This window comes from Epinephelus lanceolatus, chromosome 16, assembly GCF_041903045.1.
Source record: "Epinephelus lanceolatus isolate andai-2023 chromosome 16, ASM4190304v1, whole genome shotgun sequence".
Taxonomy (NCBI): Eukaryota; Metazoa; Chordata; class Actinopteri; order Perciformes; family Serranidae; genus Epinephelus; species Epinephelus lanceolatus.
In genome coordinates, this window is record NC_135749.1 from 29,392,150 (window position 1) to 29,410,049 (window position 17,900).

Here is a 17,900-nt window from a genome sequence, read left to right on the forward strand (position 1 = left end):
GCACACAGTTTAAGCAACTGTATGATTATTCATGGGACAGATATTCAGGAGGAGGAACAGGTTAGCGGTAGGCGTTGTCTTCACATCAGCTTTTACAGAAATAGCATTAAGCTGAAGGTGCAGATACAGTAGATCACGCGGGAGAAGACAGGCATCCACCACCTCTGTTCAGTTTGTCCACCAGGTGAGTTGGAAACTTTAAATTTGATACATGAACAGATTAGTTCAATTAAACACTGATTGTTTGTAAAAGAAATCAAAACTCCTCATATACCACGACAAGCTATCAGACACCTAAAATAAGACTTAAAGGGGATGGTGATCAAAAGATTTGACTTACACCGTTAAGAGGTTAAAATAATTTCTAAAAGGGTGAACTAACTTCTATTGGTTTGGTTTCTAATGGTTTCATTTGACAGCAACTAATTACTTGGTAATTAAAGATTAAAGATTAAGATGTTACACAAAAACTATTTTCCGTTCATAAAATATAGTAGTGTTACAGATTAAACTACCCAAAAGCATAGAAAGTAGTTGAAAGTAGTTGTTCCACCTCAAATACTATCATGTAACAATGACAAGGGCCATTCTGTACAATGAGTACTACTTAATATTTTAATAGTTGTAGTAGTAGTAGTAGTAAAACTTTGAATACAGGAATTTTATTTGTTATAGAGTATTTTAATAGAGTGGTATTGCCACTTTTATGTAAAGTATAAAATTACTTGATAAGGTTGTCTCATTTGCTTTGTTGGATTCTATTAACATTAGCACATGCTTGAGGCCGGCTAGCTACTGTTAGCTCTTATCAGCTCCATCTGGAATAACCGTTGGAGTCGTAACTAGGAACTTCAATGGTGGCTCCACTTCCTTCACATTCTAGACGGACTTAAACCTGATTTATTTCATTTTAAAGTCGACATAACTTTACCACATGTTGTTTAAAACCAGTACATCGAAATGGGAAAGGAAAGGATCCACATCAACATCGTGGTCATTGGCCATGTCGACTCCGGCAAGTCCACATCTACCGGCCACCTGATCTACAAGTGCGGAGGAATCGACAAGAGAACCATCGAGAAGTTCGAGAAGGAAGCTGCTGAGGTAGGTTTTGAAGGGGACATCAGATACATGTATTTAAGTTATTAACAATATTCCCACCAAGTAAAACGCCATGAGGCTATGGAGGCACAAACTATGACACATTACAGGTGTGGCGGATGTAACTGCTCCCTAATTTTACCAAGTTACAACTGCCATCTGCTGTTGAAATATGTGTACTACGGGGTTGCCATCTTAATCACCCATTACCCGGAACTCTGTAGGGCCGGGTGTCTGGACTAATCCTCCCAGGATTATTTATTTATTTATTTATTGATTAGAAACAAGCACTATTTTTAATGATAATTAATTTTTAAAATGCAAACGTAGCCTACACATCTTAATAACTGAAATGTGTACCTCAAAACTGTTTTTTACGTTCCAGATTCATTATAAATCATGATATTAAAAATATTAGTACTTGTTAGTAACTGAGGAGAAACAGAGTACTTCACAACTGGCATAATTAATGCGTAGGCTCGTGACTATAGTAGTGATAGTGATAGTTGGAAAAGAATTAAATGTATTTATGTAAACAGTGGTGGAATATACTCTAGTGGGCCTACTGTACTGTGCTGTACCATTCTGAGGTACTTTACTTGACTATTTCCATTTTATGCCACTTAATACTTTTACTCCACTACATTCAGGGGATAATAATGTACTTGTGTATTATTCCACCACATGTAATTGACAGATTTAGTTACTACTTTGATGTTTCAGTTTAATACAAAATATAAATCAATTAATATATGATGATGTATTAATATAGATTAAACTACCAAACAGTATATAAGTACTGAGTACTGCAGCTATAACAACAATTGTATAATGTCAAAAATGGTTGCAGGATGTTACATTTCATTGACTGTTTGATTTATAATTAAAGTATTTTTTACAATACAGAATCAATTGTATAATGTCAAAAGTGGTTGCAGGATGTAACATTTTATTAAGTGTTTGACTTATAATCAAAGTATTTTTAACAGAAGCAGAATCAGAAATTCTTTTGTGATACATTACAGTCGCTCTAATGTAAAACATAGTAAAAGTTAAATAAGATATTGTGCTACAATGTTAACACAAGCATGTAAAATATCTTTCGAAAAATGGGACAAAAACAAGAAACTAAAATGGGATATTTTTCTCAAGTGAAACAGCGTGTATTTAGGCTACCAGGTGCCATAAAATCCTGGATTATGCTATTGTGGGCCACCCTGTTTTATTACAGATATGTTTAGTATTTTTGTCAAACATATTAAAAATGATTAATGATATAATGTATCAACAACTGAACAGACAAATGGATTCAACCATTAAAAAAACAAACAAGCATGTCTTTCCCATTTTACCTTATCATCTGTCTCATTGTACCTGAACTTGTCATCAGAGTGAGGTTGGGGCTCTCTATGTGTTTGAAGGTCCAACGTGTATTATGTAGTAACATATTTTTCTCATAGAAATATAGCAGAGAATCATAACACATTCTAAAAGTATTACTCAGTGTAGTCTTCATAGTTTTAGGAGGTTTTCTTGGTAATCTACCAAAAAGGGCTTTACATTACCTGACTTTGCCCCACAAAATTACAACACTGCCATTTTTGGTTGCTGAATGCACAGGCCAGGCAACGCCTGGACAGCTTGAGAGCATGAGATTGAAGGGGAAAGCATGTTTCACACACCAGACTTGTGCAAGTTGGCAACCCTGCTCAGTAGGGCTAGCTTGAATAAAAGTATGAAATCAATACATAGAAAATGATTGTTTTCTCAAAATATCAGCATAAGCATATTACCTAATTCTTTCTTTAATAAGTATTGTTGATAGAAGATTCACAAGGAAGTTATTCTAGTTACCTACAATTAAGATGACAAAAAAATTAAGGTATTACAATAGGTGTTAAAGCTACCTGTAGGATAGTTTAATATTATACTAAATACTTAAATAAGTACATTTCAAATGACACAAAAGGCAATCTTGCTACATTAAACCACAGAAAAAATGCTTAAGCACATTGCAGTTAAGAAGAGCGGTAACACACTTCAAGCAAATTATATGAATTTTAAAAAAAAAATCTAAGAAGGCCATTGTTTTTATTCTAACAATTTCTTTGTTTAAACTTGAATCACTTATTCACCTGTCTTTTACTCTCCCCCTTTTCCTACTCCAATTGTGTTTTTTTAACCACAACAGATGGGCAAGGGCTCCTTCAAGTATGCCTGGGTGCTGGACAAACTGAAGGCCGAGCGTGAGCGTGGTATCACCATTGACATCGCTCTTTGGAAGTTTGAGACCTGTAAGTTCTACGTGACCATCATTGATGCCCCTGGACACAGGGACTTCATCAAGAACATGATCACTGGTACCTCTCAGGTAAAGGCATACCTTTTAACCTGCTCTTTATTCACTCCTCACTTTCAGGTTTGTATATTAAACAACAAGTTGTAAATAAGTTTTTAGCTGAAGCTCTTGTCAGGGTTATGGTACAGAGGATGCAGTGACTGTATATGCATATATTTCCATACAGCCAACATTTTGGAAATATAACAAATCACTTTATTATATTTTCTGAATTTAAGTCAAAATAAACCTGTCAGACACTCAGCTGGTTAGAGCATGTAAAATCAACTTTAAGATCTATCCCTAATGTTTTATTTATTTCCCTCTCCGCTGTCTCCTTTGAAAATATCCAAAAGTTACATTTTGAAAGTTGAGGTTAAGTTATGTTGTGGATCCATAAATAATGTGAATCCTCTTACCTCTGGCATCAACAAGGCATTTTCACCCAGAGAACTCACCTGATATTTTCTCTTATTTGGACAGTCGTCTGTAAACCCTAGAGATGGTAGTGTGTGGAAATCCCAGTTGATCAACAGTTTCTGAAATACTCAGACCAGCCCGTCTGGCACCAACAACCATGCCACATTCAAAGTCACTTAAATCACCTTTCTTCCCCCATTCTGATGCTCAGTTTGAATTTCAGCAGGTCATCTTGACCATGTCTACATGCCTAAATACTTGAGCTGCTGCCACATGATTGGCTGATTAGCTATCAGTTAGCCAGCTAGCAGTTGAACAGTTTCTATAGCTGTTAATAAAGCCATAAAGCCTACTGATGTCATCTGTCAGCTCAGAAAGGGACCCACATGCAAAGCAGTAGGCAGGTGGATTAAAGACATCTAAAACAGACAGTTGAATGAAAGTTCAAAAGAAAGAAGAACCAAAACACGATGAACACAGGGATAAACTCAGGGAAGAAATCCAAAACAGAACACAGTAGACCAGGGGCCTGTATCACAAAGCGAGATCAACCTTTCCTGGGTTACCCAGACGTATTCTGGGTTGACTAACCCTAACAATGGCAATCAGGATAATCGGTATCACGACGCTGGATATCAACTCGGTAACTCAACCCAGAGTTGCTTTATCAAGAGCCCTGAACGTGCACACAGCGGACCAATCACCAATCATGAGAGAAGTGCAGCGTCACTGAGCGTCCTCACAGAGTGTGTCTGTACACACACACACACACACACACACACAAAATGGGCCCTAGGCCTTTTTGGGAGTATTTTTACTGCCTTTACTTTTAAGCTCATATCACAGTCATTATAAAGGCTACATACACATGCTATACCTTGGTTGTTGTTTTTTCAGGACAATCTGGGCTATCAAGATTTGCCACCATTTCATGTCCTTCTATGTGCCTGTATTTTATATTAATTTTTATATCAATGAAAAAAATTCCAATTCAAACAGAGGACAGTGGTACTGACCACCTGCTGTTGTATTTTTGTATTTTTGTTGTTAAAATATTACGTTTCAACCAAGTACTGTATGGTTTTGACACTTTTCTAGCTTGTTAAAAAGGACATACAGTAAGAAAAAAAAATCTTGGGGGTGCTGGGATTCAATTTAGGGGTGCTTCAGCACCCCCAAAAATGGGCTAGAAACGCCTATGATGCGTGGCAACGTGTAACGGGATGAATAATGTTTAGTTTTAGTTTAGATTAGTTTATTTGCACATAATGTTAAAAACAGACAGTAAGATTAAAAATGAGAAGTGCCAGAGAGGTTAGAAGCCACTAAAAGCTTATCAAAGAAATTTCCCTGTCAAAACATCAATGAAATCACATAACAGAGAAGGAAAAAAAACGGGTAAGGAAAGAAGAAATAGAGGAGGAGAGAGGGAAAAATCAAGACAAAACAAGGTAGCAAATAAAATTATGTGTAGGTTAAATTATTCATCACTGGTTCAAGTAGCTACAGTACCTGTACCTGTACATCTGACACTGATCACACCCTTGAATCCAGGGCCGGACTGGGACAAAAATTCAGGCCGGGAGTCATACATCCACCCAGGCCACCCAATCCACACATTACATGCTCACACACGTGCACGTGCACACGGACACACGTAACATAGGGGACCCCAGACCCAGTTTGACATCATGCAGCATTCAATTATAGGCCTGACTCTGTACAAAATGGACCCCTTACGGGTTAATTTGGCTCTTATAGCTCATCATCAATCATTTGTCTGGCCTCGGTCGGTCCCCATCCTCCCCGGACCTCATGTTGAGAATAACCAGTTTTCTTACTTTTCTATGTTAACTTACTTGTTGCAGCATCGTCATTTGACGACGTCACACTGCTGCTGGGGGGGGGCTCTGAACATATCTGTAAGTTTATGACATTTGGCCACCTCCTCAATGGCCCTTTTTAAAAAAAAAAAAAAAAAAAAAAAAAATCTCTCTCCCGTTCAGCTCCACCTTTCTTCTTTTTGCGGTCCATTGTAACGGCGCTGCTGAGCCGCAGAGCTCCTACTGCACAGTCTGCACACATAGGCACATGTACACACCCTCTGCTCTCTGCTCCACCTGACTCTCCACAACCAAGCTGCTTGCAGTTTACAGGCACGCTGATGTGGGGGCGGGCGTGGGCGGAAAGCGAAACAAACTAATCACGTCTTGAATCTGAAAAACCTTTTTGACCAATCGTTGTGACAAATGCTGACAAGCACCTATCATTTCTGACAGCGGGCGGGCTCTCTGCCACCCGGCACGGCCACCTGCGCTGCGCAGCCTGCGCCGCAGAGCGCGCCTTAAAAAAAAAAAAAAGAAAGAAAAAGACAGGCAGGCCAGAGCAGGCCACTTGCGGGCCAGGCCACCGGGGAACTCCCCGGTTCTCCCGTGGGCCAGTCCGGGCCTGCTTGAATCCCATTAAATCAATGCTGCGCAGATGAATTGCGTGTATTACAATTATCGTCTATCATCATTGCGTCTGATAAATTGGTCTTCTTTGTCATAACGTTATATATGCTACAATAAAGCTTAAAGCTGACGCCACAATTAAATCAACACCAAATTGATAGTCTGAATAAAATCATCCTGATATTGAGCTGTGTTAGAAATTAACAGCTGCGCAAAAATATATATATTCTCCATCTTTAAAAAACAAAAAGGAAAATCCCTCAAACACCATGAAGTGTAGACATGATAGGCATGACAAAAATATGTTGGCACTAATTAATGGTGCTATTAAGTGTCCGCAAATGATCAGTTTCTTTCTTATGAAGGGGTGGGATGAAAGTTCGACTTCTTTCCACTCCTTTTTGAACAATCTTTTCACTGTCTGTTGTTGTTGCTTTCTTTTCTTTTTTAATGTTCAAAATAAACTTTCAAATCAAAATCAATCAAATGAATTAAACTTCCCGTCATGACTGGGCTGCATTTCTGTCAGCGGAGTCATTTTTTTTCCGAACAGCTGATTGGCCAGTGGGTGGTGCTTTTTATAGGATCAGATTCAACCCTGAACTTACCCTGCTCCGGAGCAGGATAGCCGTTCAGAGTAAGTTACCATGGTGATCTACCCCGATAAGAACTTAACCGGCTTCGTGAGACCGAAAACCCAGGGTTAACCCTGAAGTTACCTCGCTAAGACATTAATTCTGCTTCGTGATACAGGCCCCAGGAAGGAAATGGAGCAGGGATCGACACCATAACAGGGGAAGGAACACAGACGAACTGACAAGGAACAAAGGGAAACACATACACACAGAGAAATAATCACAAGAAAGAGACACAGCTGGATTAATTGGACACAGGCAAAAGGAAGGAAATGGGGATTAATTTACAATAAGGGTGTGGTGGCGAACACAAGGGTGGAGCAAATAAGACTAATACAGAACAGGTGTGAAGACTCTTGGAACAGGGAATGAATAACATGACTGATGAAGACAGGTGTGATAGAAAGCAGGCAGAAAAACACACAAAGACAGGAAGTAAAACCAGACACGACACATGAGGAGAGAAATATAAATGAATGACATGAAACAAGGAACACAAACAGAAAACTCAGTCAGAAAACTCAAAAACTTAGTTGAAAATTGTAGGTGCACTTAAAATAATGTGTTGGTGCACCTACATTAAATAGGGAGGCAAACACGTGCAACCATCGTAAAAAGTAGTCTGAACCCCTGCCACGATACTAAAATATGAAATTGGATACATTACCAGAGCCTCTGAAGGAGCACTGATGGGAGGGGTGTACTTGTTTGGGAGTTCAAATATCAACAGTCTTTCTTCAGAATTTCAGACTCCACCTTTCTACAAAACATACAGATGTAAAAAATTTAACAAATGACAAAAAATTCCTCACTATTCAGGCTGACTGCGCCGTGCTGATCGCTGCTGCTGGTGTTGGTGAGTTTGAGGCTGGTATCTCCAAGAACGGACAGACCCGTGAGCACGCACTGCTGGCCTACACTCTGGGTGTGAAGCAGCTCATCGTTGCAGTCAACAAGATGGACTCCACTGAGCCCCCTTACAGCCAGGCCCGTTTTGAAGAGATCCAGAAGGAAGTGACTGCCTACATCAAGAAGATTGGCTACAACCCCAAAGCTGTTCCCTTTGTGCCCATCTCTGGATGGCATGGAGACAACATGCTGGAGCCCAGTGACAATGTGAGGAAATTTTTTAACTTGTTTAAAACTGATGATTAAGAACATGGACTGATTTCTCATTTTAAATCTGTCTGTAGATGCCCTGAGTCAAGTACAACACACTACTGACTGATCAATTTTCTTTCTCTTCAGATGCCCTGGTACAAGGGTTGGAACATTGAACGTAAGGAGGGCAATGCCAGTGGTAAGACCCTGTTAGAAGCTCTTGATGCCATCCTGCCCCCCTCCCGCCCCACTGACAAGCCCTTGCGTCTGCCCCTGCAGGATGTCTACAAGATTGGTGGTAAGTAGTGTCATATTTTGTTCCCTCCTTATTCCGTCTTCCCCCGTAAGGGCTGTAATCTTAAAGGAATTCTTCACCCACAAAATGACCAGGCCGTATTACCTGGAATTTGTGAAGAAAACTTTGGTTCTCTCATGTGCTTCCATGGAAAAAAAAGTTGCTTTATTGATTGATTTGGGACTACGTTTAACAACAGCAGAACTATCAAAACAACTGTTTACAAACCCTCACAACTCGTGCAGTATAATCAGGTCTCATTTATCCTGTCCTATGCTTAGTACTTCCCAAACACATGTATTTAAGCTAAAAAATCTTAGTATCAGAGTCTGACTTTGAGGAGAGCATAGTTAAGTTTCACTTTTAGTTCATGCTTAGATAATATAAATATAGTGTTGCTATTGTTAAATGTGGTCCCCAATAAATCAACATGTTTGCTGTTTTCTTTGGAGGCGTATGAGAAAAAAAAGTTTTCTTTAAGAATTCAAGGTAACACGACATGACAAATTGATAGACAAATGGTCATTTTGTGGGTGAAGGACTCCTTTAGGCATTTCTGCAGCCTGTACTCTACAGCTCCCACAAGCCTACAATTGCAGGTCACACTCCATCAAATCTTCTCCCGGGGTGCACTGAAACTGAAAGCGTCCTGAAAAGTGTACTAGAAACTTGTTTCTTCCCACTCTCTCAGGTATTGGAACTGTTCCCGTCGGCCGTGTTGAGACTGGTGTCCTGAAGCCCGGTACGGTCGTCACCTTTGCTCCGTGCAACCTGACCACTGAGGTGAAGTCTGTGGAGATGCACCACGAGTCTCTGCCTGAAGCTGTCCCTGGTGACAATGTGGGCTTCAACGTCAAGAATGTATCCGTCAAGGAGATCCGCCGTGGAAACGTGGCCGGTGACAGCAAGAACGACCCACCAAAGAAATGTGAAAGTTTCACTGCCCAGGTGAGTCTAACCAATTGGAAGAAGGGGACATAAAATTTAAAATGGAATAAATGTATATAAGGGACTGGGCTTAGGATTTTGTGAAATGTGACAGTCTCTTCACAATTTTTCTTTCGAAGATAAATATGTACTAAGCCTAGAGATGCAGGAATCTTTTCTTGTTTGTGTTTTTTTAATAGTTTTTCTTGATTGCTGAGACACTGGGAACTGGGATCCACTTTACAATCATTATAACCTGATTTGTGCAACAGAAGTCTTGTAAATGCATCAACACTTTTCATTGGTTTCACACATTTTTCCCACCCTGTTTTGAAACAGTTAAAGTTTCAGTGTGCAGGATTAAGGGAGCTATATTGACAAAAATGAAATATTCTATATTAGTATATTTTCTTTAGTGTATGATCATCTGAAAATAGGAATCATTCCTGTTTTGGTTACTTAATAATGAGCTGTTTGAAGCTACAGAGGGAGTGGGTCCTCCTTGTCCACAGAGTCCGCCATGTTGCACCACCATGTTTCTACAATAGCTCAGACCGAACAAACCAAACACTGGCTCTAGATAGTTCATTCATGTTTTTCGTGTCTGCAACTGTAGTTAGCAGCCCCTCCATGACGACAGCATCAGAAAAACATTGTTTTTTTTAACGTGAAACTGATTTATTTTGTGTATTTTACTGGTTTAATCACTGGCCCCATTTTGTTCTGTGGGTAATTTGACTCCTGTAAAAAGGACATCTAGAAATAAGGTGAACACACCTTAAGTTATCAGGGGAAAAAAGGCTGAGCACACAGCAGGTGCTGGGCTAGCAGCCTGTTTGCAAAGAGCTGAACAGTGATGGAGAAACACTGATTTGTAATGCTAAACTGCTTTATTTAGTTTGTTTCCCTCTTTTTTACCACTTTTAATCACCAGATCCATTTGTTTTAGAGAGGAGGAGACCTCTATGAATAATTTGGCTCCCAGTAAAAACATCCTACACAGTGAACACTGAAGGAATTCTAACCGAGAGAAATTTCAGCTTGTTGCTATCTGCAATCCTCACCACTATATGCCTCTAAATCCCCCTAAATCTTACACACTGTTCCTTTAACACAGATCTATGAGAAAGACCCCAGACTCCATTGGATTAACTGTGTTAAACAAAACAAAACCTTTTTTTTTTTTTTACAGCTGATAAAAAGTATTTGCATATTTATGTATCTTTAATGCACCTGAGTGAAACCCCTTTGCACAACTCTTAAACCAGCAATATGTCCTTATCTATCTATCTTTAAAACATGCAACCTATGTGTTGTTATTTGCAAGCATGAATCAGAGAGGTCAAAGGCATGCAAGGAGAAGAAGAGGCACAAGGGCCAAATATTCAGCAATTCTGAGGTTGAAAAGTATGTAAACAAGTCAAGGTCAAAACCTAGTCTATGGCTGTTGCAGTCAAGCCCAAAAGAACACAGTACAAAAGCTGTTCCATGATCAATGTCTGGCTTTGTCTGGTCTAGGTGCTTACTGTGGAAGATTAAAGTGAATGAAGAATTTTTATTTTATTTTTTTAAATTTTACAGGGTATCTCAAAAAAGTGTAAGTTGCAGCAGGCTTTGTTGACTTAAGTTAAACAATCTTTGGAGAAAAGAATACAATTTATGCTGTGACACGCTTGCTTGCCTTGTTTGACACATACTATAACTATGTCAAGTGTCAACACATGGCACAGATAAACAGCACAAATTAAAGTTGAATTGGTTTATATCAATAGAGGGATTTTGTATTGTGCTGTCAACTGTGTAATGATTAAAATAAAAAGAATTAAAAGAAAATAATATATGTTTTGTTAGCGTTAGAGCATTACAAACAAAATGTGTCATTTTGGCCACCAACTTTGAATAGGCCTGTGTGTGAATTGTTTTGAAAATGTAATTTCTGAATGGACAGATGTGTTTAAGCTAATGACAAAAAACTGTGGAAGACTTAAAAATATGCCTCACATTGTTTGTCATTCTTGCCTGCAGTAGCACTGAATTCACCTAATAGCCTGAACAAAAAAATGCCAAAGATCAACAAGATTTTAGAGCTGTTACTTTTACACCAAGAACTAATGAAGGTCCCTTTTGCTCACAAACTGAAAATAAGTAAATAATGTCATTGTAAATGTCTTGCTTCAAAACTAATCTCCAAAAAGAATTACATTTATTGATGTGGCACAAACAGTCCAAAATGTAATTTTATAGTGACTCTAAAAGGTCCATGAGTGATCCAGCTGAACTTCTGTGGACCTCTGCTGGCTAATAGCAGGAACTGCAATAGTGTTCATCTAAGGCCTGAGGTGAGTGCTGGGTGGAGAACTCTGGCCACCATTTCTAAATTTACTTAAACATTATTATTTCAGGTCATCGTCCTGAACCACCCTGGTCAGATCAGTGCTGGCTATGCCCCTGTGCTCGACTGCCACACCGCTCACATTGCCTGCAAGTTCACTGAGCTCAAGGAGAAGATCGACCGTCGTTCAGGCAAGACGCTTGAGGATAACCCCAAGTTTGTCAAATCTGGAGACGCCGCCATTGTCATAATGTTTCCACAGAAGCCCATGGTTGTTGAGAAGTTCTCTGATTATCCTCCACTGGGTGAGTAAAAGGCTTTTCCTGCTTTATCTGCTGCATTTGTAGGTTACACTTCATTTTGTGGTTTAGATTATGGCTTGAGACTGCAACTCACATTTCATCTGCTTTCGGTGAATGTACATTATATGACACCTGAACTGACTTTTACTCTTCAACCGATGAAGCTTTCTTGCATATGATGTCATACATTGGTGCGCTGTACAGATGGAGGGTAGGAAACTGAAGGCAAAGGACTACCAACACTTGTGCTGTTCCAGTTGGTCAAATGGGGGAAAAACAAAGGCCACTTTAAGTCCCCAAAATAGGAGGATGAAAAGGGGGAAAGTGAAAAAAAGAGAAACGGCAGCAGATGAGGATCAAAAACCTTCAGTGTGGAGGAACAAAGCTAGCTAGCCTAAAGCTGGATGAATCACAATGTGCTGTGACAACTTCTTTGAGTTTCCATTTCACCAGACCTCTGGGAACAGTTGACCTATTGAGTAGAAAATAGAAGCTAAAGTGAGCTAACAGTACCTAGTACATTAGCCTGGCAGTGGTGTATCCATGTACAGAGTTGAAATATAGAATACAGTTATACTTAAGCACATTTACTTACCCAGCCAAAAACAAGACAGCAGTTGTTTCAGTCATGGATCCAACTGCTGACAAAATGGTTATAGGTTATAGTCCACAAGACTCGTATGCTTTCATCACCATGTAACGTTAATAGTGTTAGGAGGTCTGGAAGACAAGGTAATTTGTAACGACGGTTTAGTACATATCGGGCAAAAAAATCACTTTTCTTCATTTTTTTATGGATCACACCCAACATAACAATATCTCCTGCCAGCAGGTTCATCTAATCCTTTAATGTAGTCACATTCCTCTGTTTCCAATTCACACAGTGTAGTTCTCCATTGATAATGTTTTTTTGTAGACCGATGTAGAAGTTAGCGTTGTCCCGGTTTCCTCATCAAAAAGCCTATGGGATTTTTGGATTACTACAGAAAGTAAGCTCTGTGGCAAACAAACATTTATGAAATGAGGACCACTTTTATGATTTTCATGAGTAAACGCAATCGCCAGAAGTAAACAGCTAATGTTAGGCTATAAATGAACTAAACTACAGTCGCATTCCCGGTTTTAGGACTCATTCCTGCAGCACTCTATATGGATTGATCACTTCCTGCACTGACACTGACTGACTGCTTTCATCTCTTTCTTTTTAGCTCTTAGTTTAGTTTACATAAAGCTTTCAAAGGGGAAAATACATGTGTGTGTGTGTATATATATATATATATATATATATATATATATACACATATATACATACTGTATGTGTGTGTGTTTTAATGATTCCTTAATTTGTGTTTGTTAACGTGGCCATGGTAAAAGTAGTTTGAAATTTGCCTCCTTTGTTAGAGACGCACTATCCAGAATCTTAATAACCTTTATTCATCATGACTGATTTTTAATTCAGGTTCTGTCAGGAAAAATGTTCTTTCAGCTTTTTTTTTGTTTCATTTATTTTAGTTATGTTAATGTCATCTTTTGAGCCTCTCACTGAGTGTTCTGTTTATGTCTTTTCTTGTCCATCTCCCTTCTCTCAGGCCGCTTTGCTGTGCGTGACATGAGGCAGACTGTGGCTGTTGGTGTTATTAAGGAGGTCCTAAAGTGTGAATGTGGACCTGGAAAGGTCACTAAGGCTGCACAAAAGGTAGAGAAGAAGAAATGAATTCTCATGCAGGGCTTCCAACAAAGATTGACATCTCAGCAATCATCCCCTCTATATCCCAACGCTGTCTTGTGGCTTAAGATGATAAAAAGCCACCGGAAAAGTTTCCGCCGGAAAGGAAGCTTTCTGCCTTTTAGGGAAACTATTATAAGAATTAGGTTGAAAGCAAATTAATAAAATAATTAAAGAGGCCAAATAAAAATGTTTCTTCTCTTTACTTTACAACTTTTGAATGTCTAACATCCCTTTTTGGTAATTTTCCTTTAATTTACTCTTAAAGAGAGTTTGAACATAATACAAATAAACCAAGCCAACACCATATGAACACAAAGACCCTTTAAGCACGAAAAGGGAAATAAATAAAAATATTTTTTGTTAATTTTGCTAATATTTACACAATGTCTGGTTTAATAGGATGAAATGTAAATGATCCATTTTCCAGTTCTCAAAGTATGCTTAAGCCATTTCTTAGTTTGGGGTTTCTTACAAGCATTCAATAGTATTCCCCCAAAATATTTATCTTTCTTTTTCTCTTCAACTTTCTCCAGCTTAATCAGGTCAAAACTAAAAATGATGCTGGTTTGAAAGACAGTTTCCAGGATACCATGCATTTTAGTTACCTAACTCTGAGCTCAGAGCTACCCATGACACCACAGGAATGATCAGCCTTCAAAGTTCCTCATACCAGCTCCTAACTGGGGAAGTCTGGTTTCATGCAAGTGACCATTGCAAATCATTAATGGAATAAACCAGAACAAACTAAACACTCACTCGTCTGAGAGACTCTACTAAGTTTTACTTTCTGATATTTTATTGATTTAATAGATGAGATGTTGCTCTGCTGGTCACCACTCAGAAATATCTTGACTACTGTTAGATGAACTGTCATGAAATTTAGTGTGGATAATCATGGTGCCCAGAGGATGAACTGTTGCATGACAAAGAACCCAACAGCAGACAAAACACACAGACTGGGAGCAGGTGATTTATTGGTAATAAAAAGAGTGCAGGAGTACTGGAAGGCAAAGTCTGAGGTTGGGGAGTGAAGCAGGGGAGCTGGGCTGGGGAAGCTGGCCGAGAGGTTCCAGCACGGGCAGGTGAAGAGGAGCAGATGGGGTCCAGGTGGTTTCTTTCTCCACTCATCCTGCCTCACAGCCACTCATACCTGCCGACCAATCACTTGTCTGTATTGTCCCCGCTCCTGCCTACCCACCATGCCCACCTCATTAAGCCAACTCAGTTCACATGTTCTTCATTACTCTACAGTACATATACCCCAGCCTCTCAGTCACTCATTGCCAGAGGTGGGAGTGAGCCACACGTGCAAGTCATAAGCAAGTTTCAAGTCACAACCTTCAAGTCTTAAGCAAGCCCCAAGTAACTGTGGTGAAAATCAAGCAAGTCAAGCCAAGTCCTTGATCAGGTCAAGCAAGTCACAAGTCAAGTCATACTTACAAACTCAACAAGATAATATAAACTGCACCCACTGTTGGAATGTAACTAAACACATTTACTCAGGTTCTGCCAGTAAAATCTAAGTTGTTTTCTACTCATGCCACTTTCTACCTCTACTCCACTACATTTATCCGACAGCTTTAGTTACTAGTTACTTAACAAATTAAGATTTTTGCAGACAAAACATATACAAGCACAAGTACAGCTGAAACTATTAGTCAGTTGTTGATTTGACAGAAAATACATTTCCCACTATTTCGGTAATCATCTACTAAGTCGTTTATTAATGCAAAAATATTTCATGGTTCAAGCTTTACAGATGTGAGTGTTTTTTTTATGCTTTTTTTTAATGTAATAATTTTTATGTTGAGGTTTGAACATTGTGAAGGTGTCACTTTGGGCTCTGGGGAAGTGTGACGCTTTCGCTCACTTTTTCCAAAAATTTTACCAACCAAATAATCAATCAGTAAATGGAGAAAATAATCAACAGATTAACCCATAATGAAAATATTCATTAGTCAATAGTCCATGATGAGCTCCACCTCAACCAGCTACAACAGTAAAATCCTGCTTTTACATTAAAGCATGAGTCCGAATCATCTAATGATATCATATAGACGACAACAGTCACAGGGGACATTTTTACAGTACTTTTACTTCTAATACTTTAAATACTTTTTCCTGAGTATACTTACATACTTTTACTTGAGTAAAATTTTAAATGCAGGAATTTGACTTGGAACAGAGTATTTTTACAGGGTAGTATTAGTTACTTGTTACTCTCTGTGAGAGAGCAGATGAGATAATGACACGTTAAAATCCCCAAACGTGAGCCGAGCATGAACGGGAGGCCAAAAAAAGTCACAGGGTAAACTTTCTCATGGCGTGCGGATGCACATGGCAAGTGACATACACACTCACGGATAGGGAACTTATGTTGGGACAGCAGGCAGGAACTGTCATTAACCACTGTGGCAGTCTAACGTGTTTCCGTTACGGCACTGGTCATCATATTTTAAAAACAAAATGTAACTTCTCAATTTCTAGAAAAATACAAATATTAAATTAAAAAAGATCAAGTATATCTGTCTCAAGTCAAAGTCAAGTCTCAAGTCATGAGACAAGTCAAAGTCAGGTCGTGTATTTCATCCTTTTCAGTCAAGCAAGTCTCAAGTCCTCAAATTTGCAACTCCACTCGAGTCAAGTCATGTGACTCGAGTCCCCCACCTCTGCTCATTGCCGCATTGTTCTTGGCCTCTCAAGTGATACTCTCAAGCACTTTGTTTCAAACTGATTTCCCTTTGTCAACCCTGTCTGTCTCAGACCTACTTGCTTCATGTGATACCTGATAAACCCAAGAGCCTTCTGTCCCTAACCACGAGGCCTTCTGCAACCCTCCTGCGCTCCTTCCTGGTTGTCTGTGGCTGCTTGTCATTACCACCCGACGACTATGCTACAGTTTGTGTTTTTGCAAGGTCAAGGCAACACTCCTTCCTAGCATTCAGTGAACACACACTGGAACAGGCTAACAAGTGTCCTCAGGTGTGTGTCACTAACCCTCACCAGACTGAGGGGGTTTCAGGTTACTGTAATAATTTTGGCACTCTCTAATGTTGTACAATTTGAACAAATGTAAGCAGTATTTTCAGAGTCACATGACTTTTAGGGAGAATATATCTCTGGATCATACTTAAAAACAAACAGGTAGGCTAAATGAAACTTTTGTGGCACTTTGTGCACTATTACTGCTGTAAATGAATGATTTAAAAAATGTATTGTTTCATCTTAAACAATTATATTTTAAAAAGCTGATTATTTGGCGCAGGGTGGTGTGGTGGTTAGCACTGTCGCCTCACAGCAAGAGGGTTGCTGGTTCAATCCTGGGTGTGGGAGCCCTTCTGTGCGGAGTTTGCATGTTCTCCCCGTGTCAGCGTGGGTTCTCTCTTCTCTTCCTCCCACAGTCCAAAGACATGCAGATTGGGGACTAGGTTAATTGATAACTCTAAATTGTCCGTAGGTGTGAATGTGAGCATGAATGGTTGTTTGTCTCTATGTGTCAGCCCTGCGATAGTCTGGCGACCTGTCCAGGGTGTACCCTGCCTCTTGCCTGATGTCAGCTGGGATAGGCTCCAGCCCCCCCCGCGACCCTCAAGAGGATGAAGCGGTTAGAAGATGAATGAATGAATGATTATTTGGCAGTGGACACAGTGGAATAAATAAGCATAAATTATGAGGTTTCTGTCAGTAATTTTTTATTGTCTGATAAAAACTCCTGGAGACATTAATCCGAATAAAAGACATATCTAATTCCTGCCGAGCTCCGCTGGCACAGGTTTCATTGAAGAGGCCCCGCCTTTCATTTCCAGCAAATTGTGCGCAAAGCATTTTGGGTACTTTATACCTTCTGAGGATACACACATGCATCCTTGGAATTTCTCTGAGGGAGGGACTCTGTCCTCAGTAGAATTTGAAGGATCCTTGACATTGGAACAGTCCTTAGGCGGGATTTGATGACATAGCATCCTTGAAATTAAGCCATATAAGGATCCTTCCTTGACTTTGAGAAACACCCAGTGTGAGTGTTCCAGGCAGCTTACCTGTGGTTTCCTTTTGTTCAGAGATTTTCACCATGAAGCCACACTTGCCATTGTGCGTGCGTCCTCTGAGTGCTTTGCCCCGCTCTGTACCTGCTGAGCTGTCACAGTAAACATCATTACGAACTGTTCCTGGTTTTCTGTGTGCCACAATTGGGTCCAAACACCACCTGATAGGTGCTGTACAGATTGTTAATCACCCTGAAGCACATATAACCACACATGAGATACAA

At 39.6% G+C, this 17,900-nt stretch overlaps 1 protein-coding gene across 1 annotated transcript; it reads left to right on the forward strand.

Moving 5' to 3' along the window:
• Window positions 1-27: 27 nt before the first annotated feature.
• On the forward strand, window positions 28-14,388 carry LOC117264103 (elongation factor 1-alpha-like). Its single transcript, XM_033637923.2, has 8 exons — window positions 28-184; window positions 952-1,104; window positions 3,293-3,472; window positions 7,767-8,063; window positions 8,196-8,346; window positions 9,035-9,291; window positions 11,673-11,907; window positions 13,494-14,388. The coding sequence occupies exons 2-8, from the start codon at window positions 961-963 to the stop codon at window positions 13,616-13,618; spliced, it is 1,389 nt and encodes a 462-aa protein (XP_033493814.1). The 5' UTR covers window positions 28-184; window positions 952-960; the 3' UTR covers window positions 13,619-14,388.
• Window positions 14,389-17,900: the final 3,512 nt, after the last annotated feature.

Bases quoted from the DNA above. Each gene is read 5' to 3' on its own strand.
- LOC117264103 (XM_033637923.2), top strand. From the start codon at position 961: ATGGGAAAGGAAAGGATCCACATCAACATCGTGGTCATTGGCCATGTC. The intron at 1,105-3,292 runs GTAGGTTTTGAA...TAACCACAACAG, and splicing joins TCGAGAAGGAAGCTGCTGAG to ATGGGCAAGGGCTCCTTCAA. The intron at 9,292-11,672 runs GTGAGTCTAACC...TTATTATTTCAG, and splicing joins GTGAAAGTTTCACTGCCCAG to GTCATCGTCCTGAACCACCC.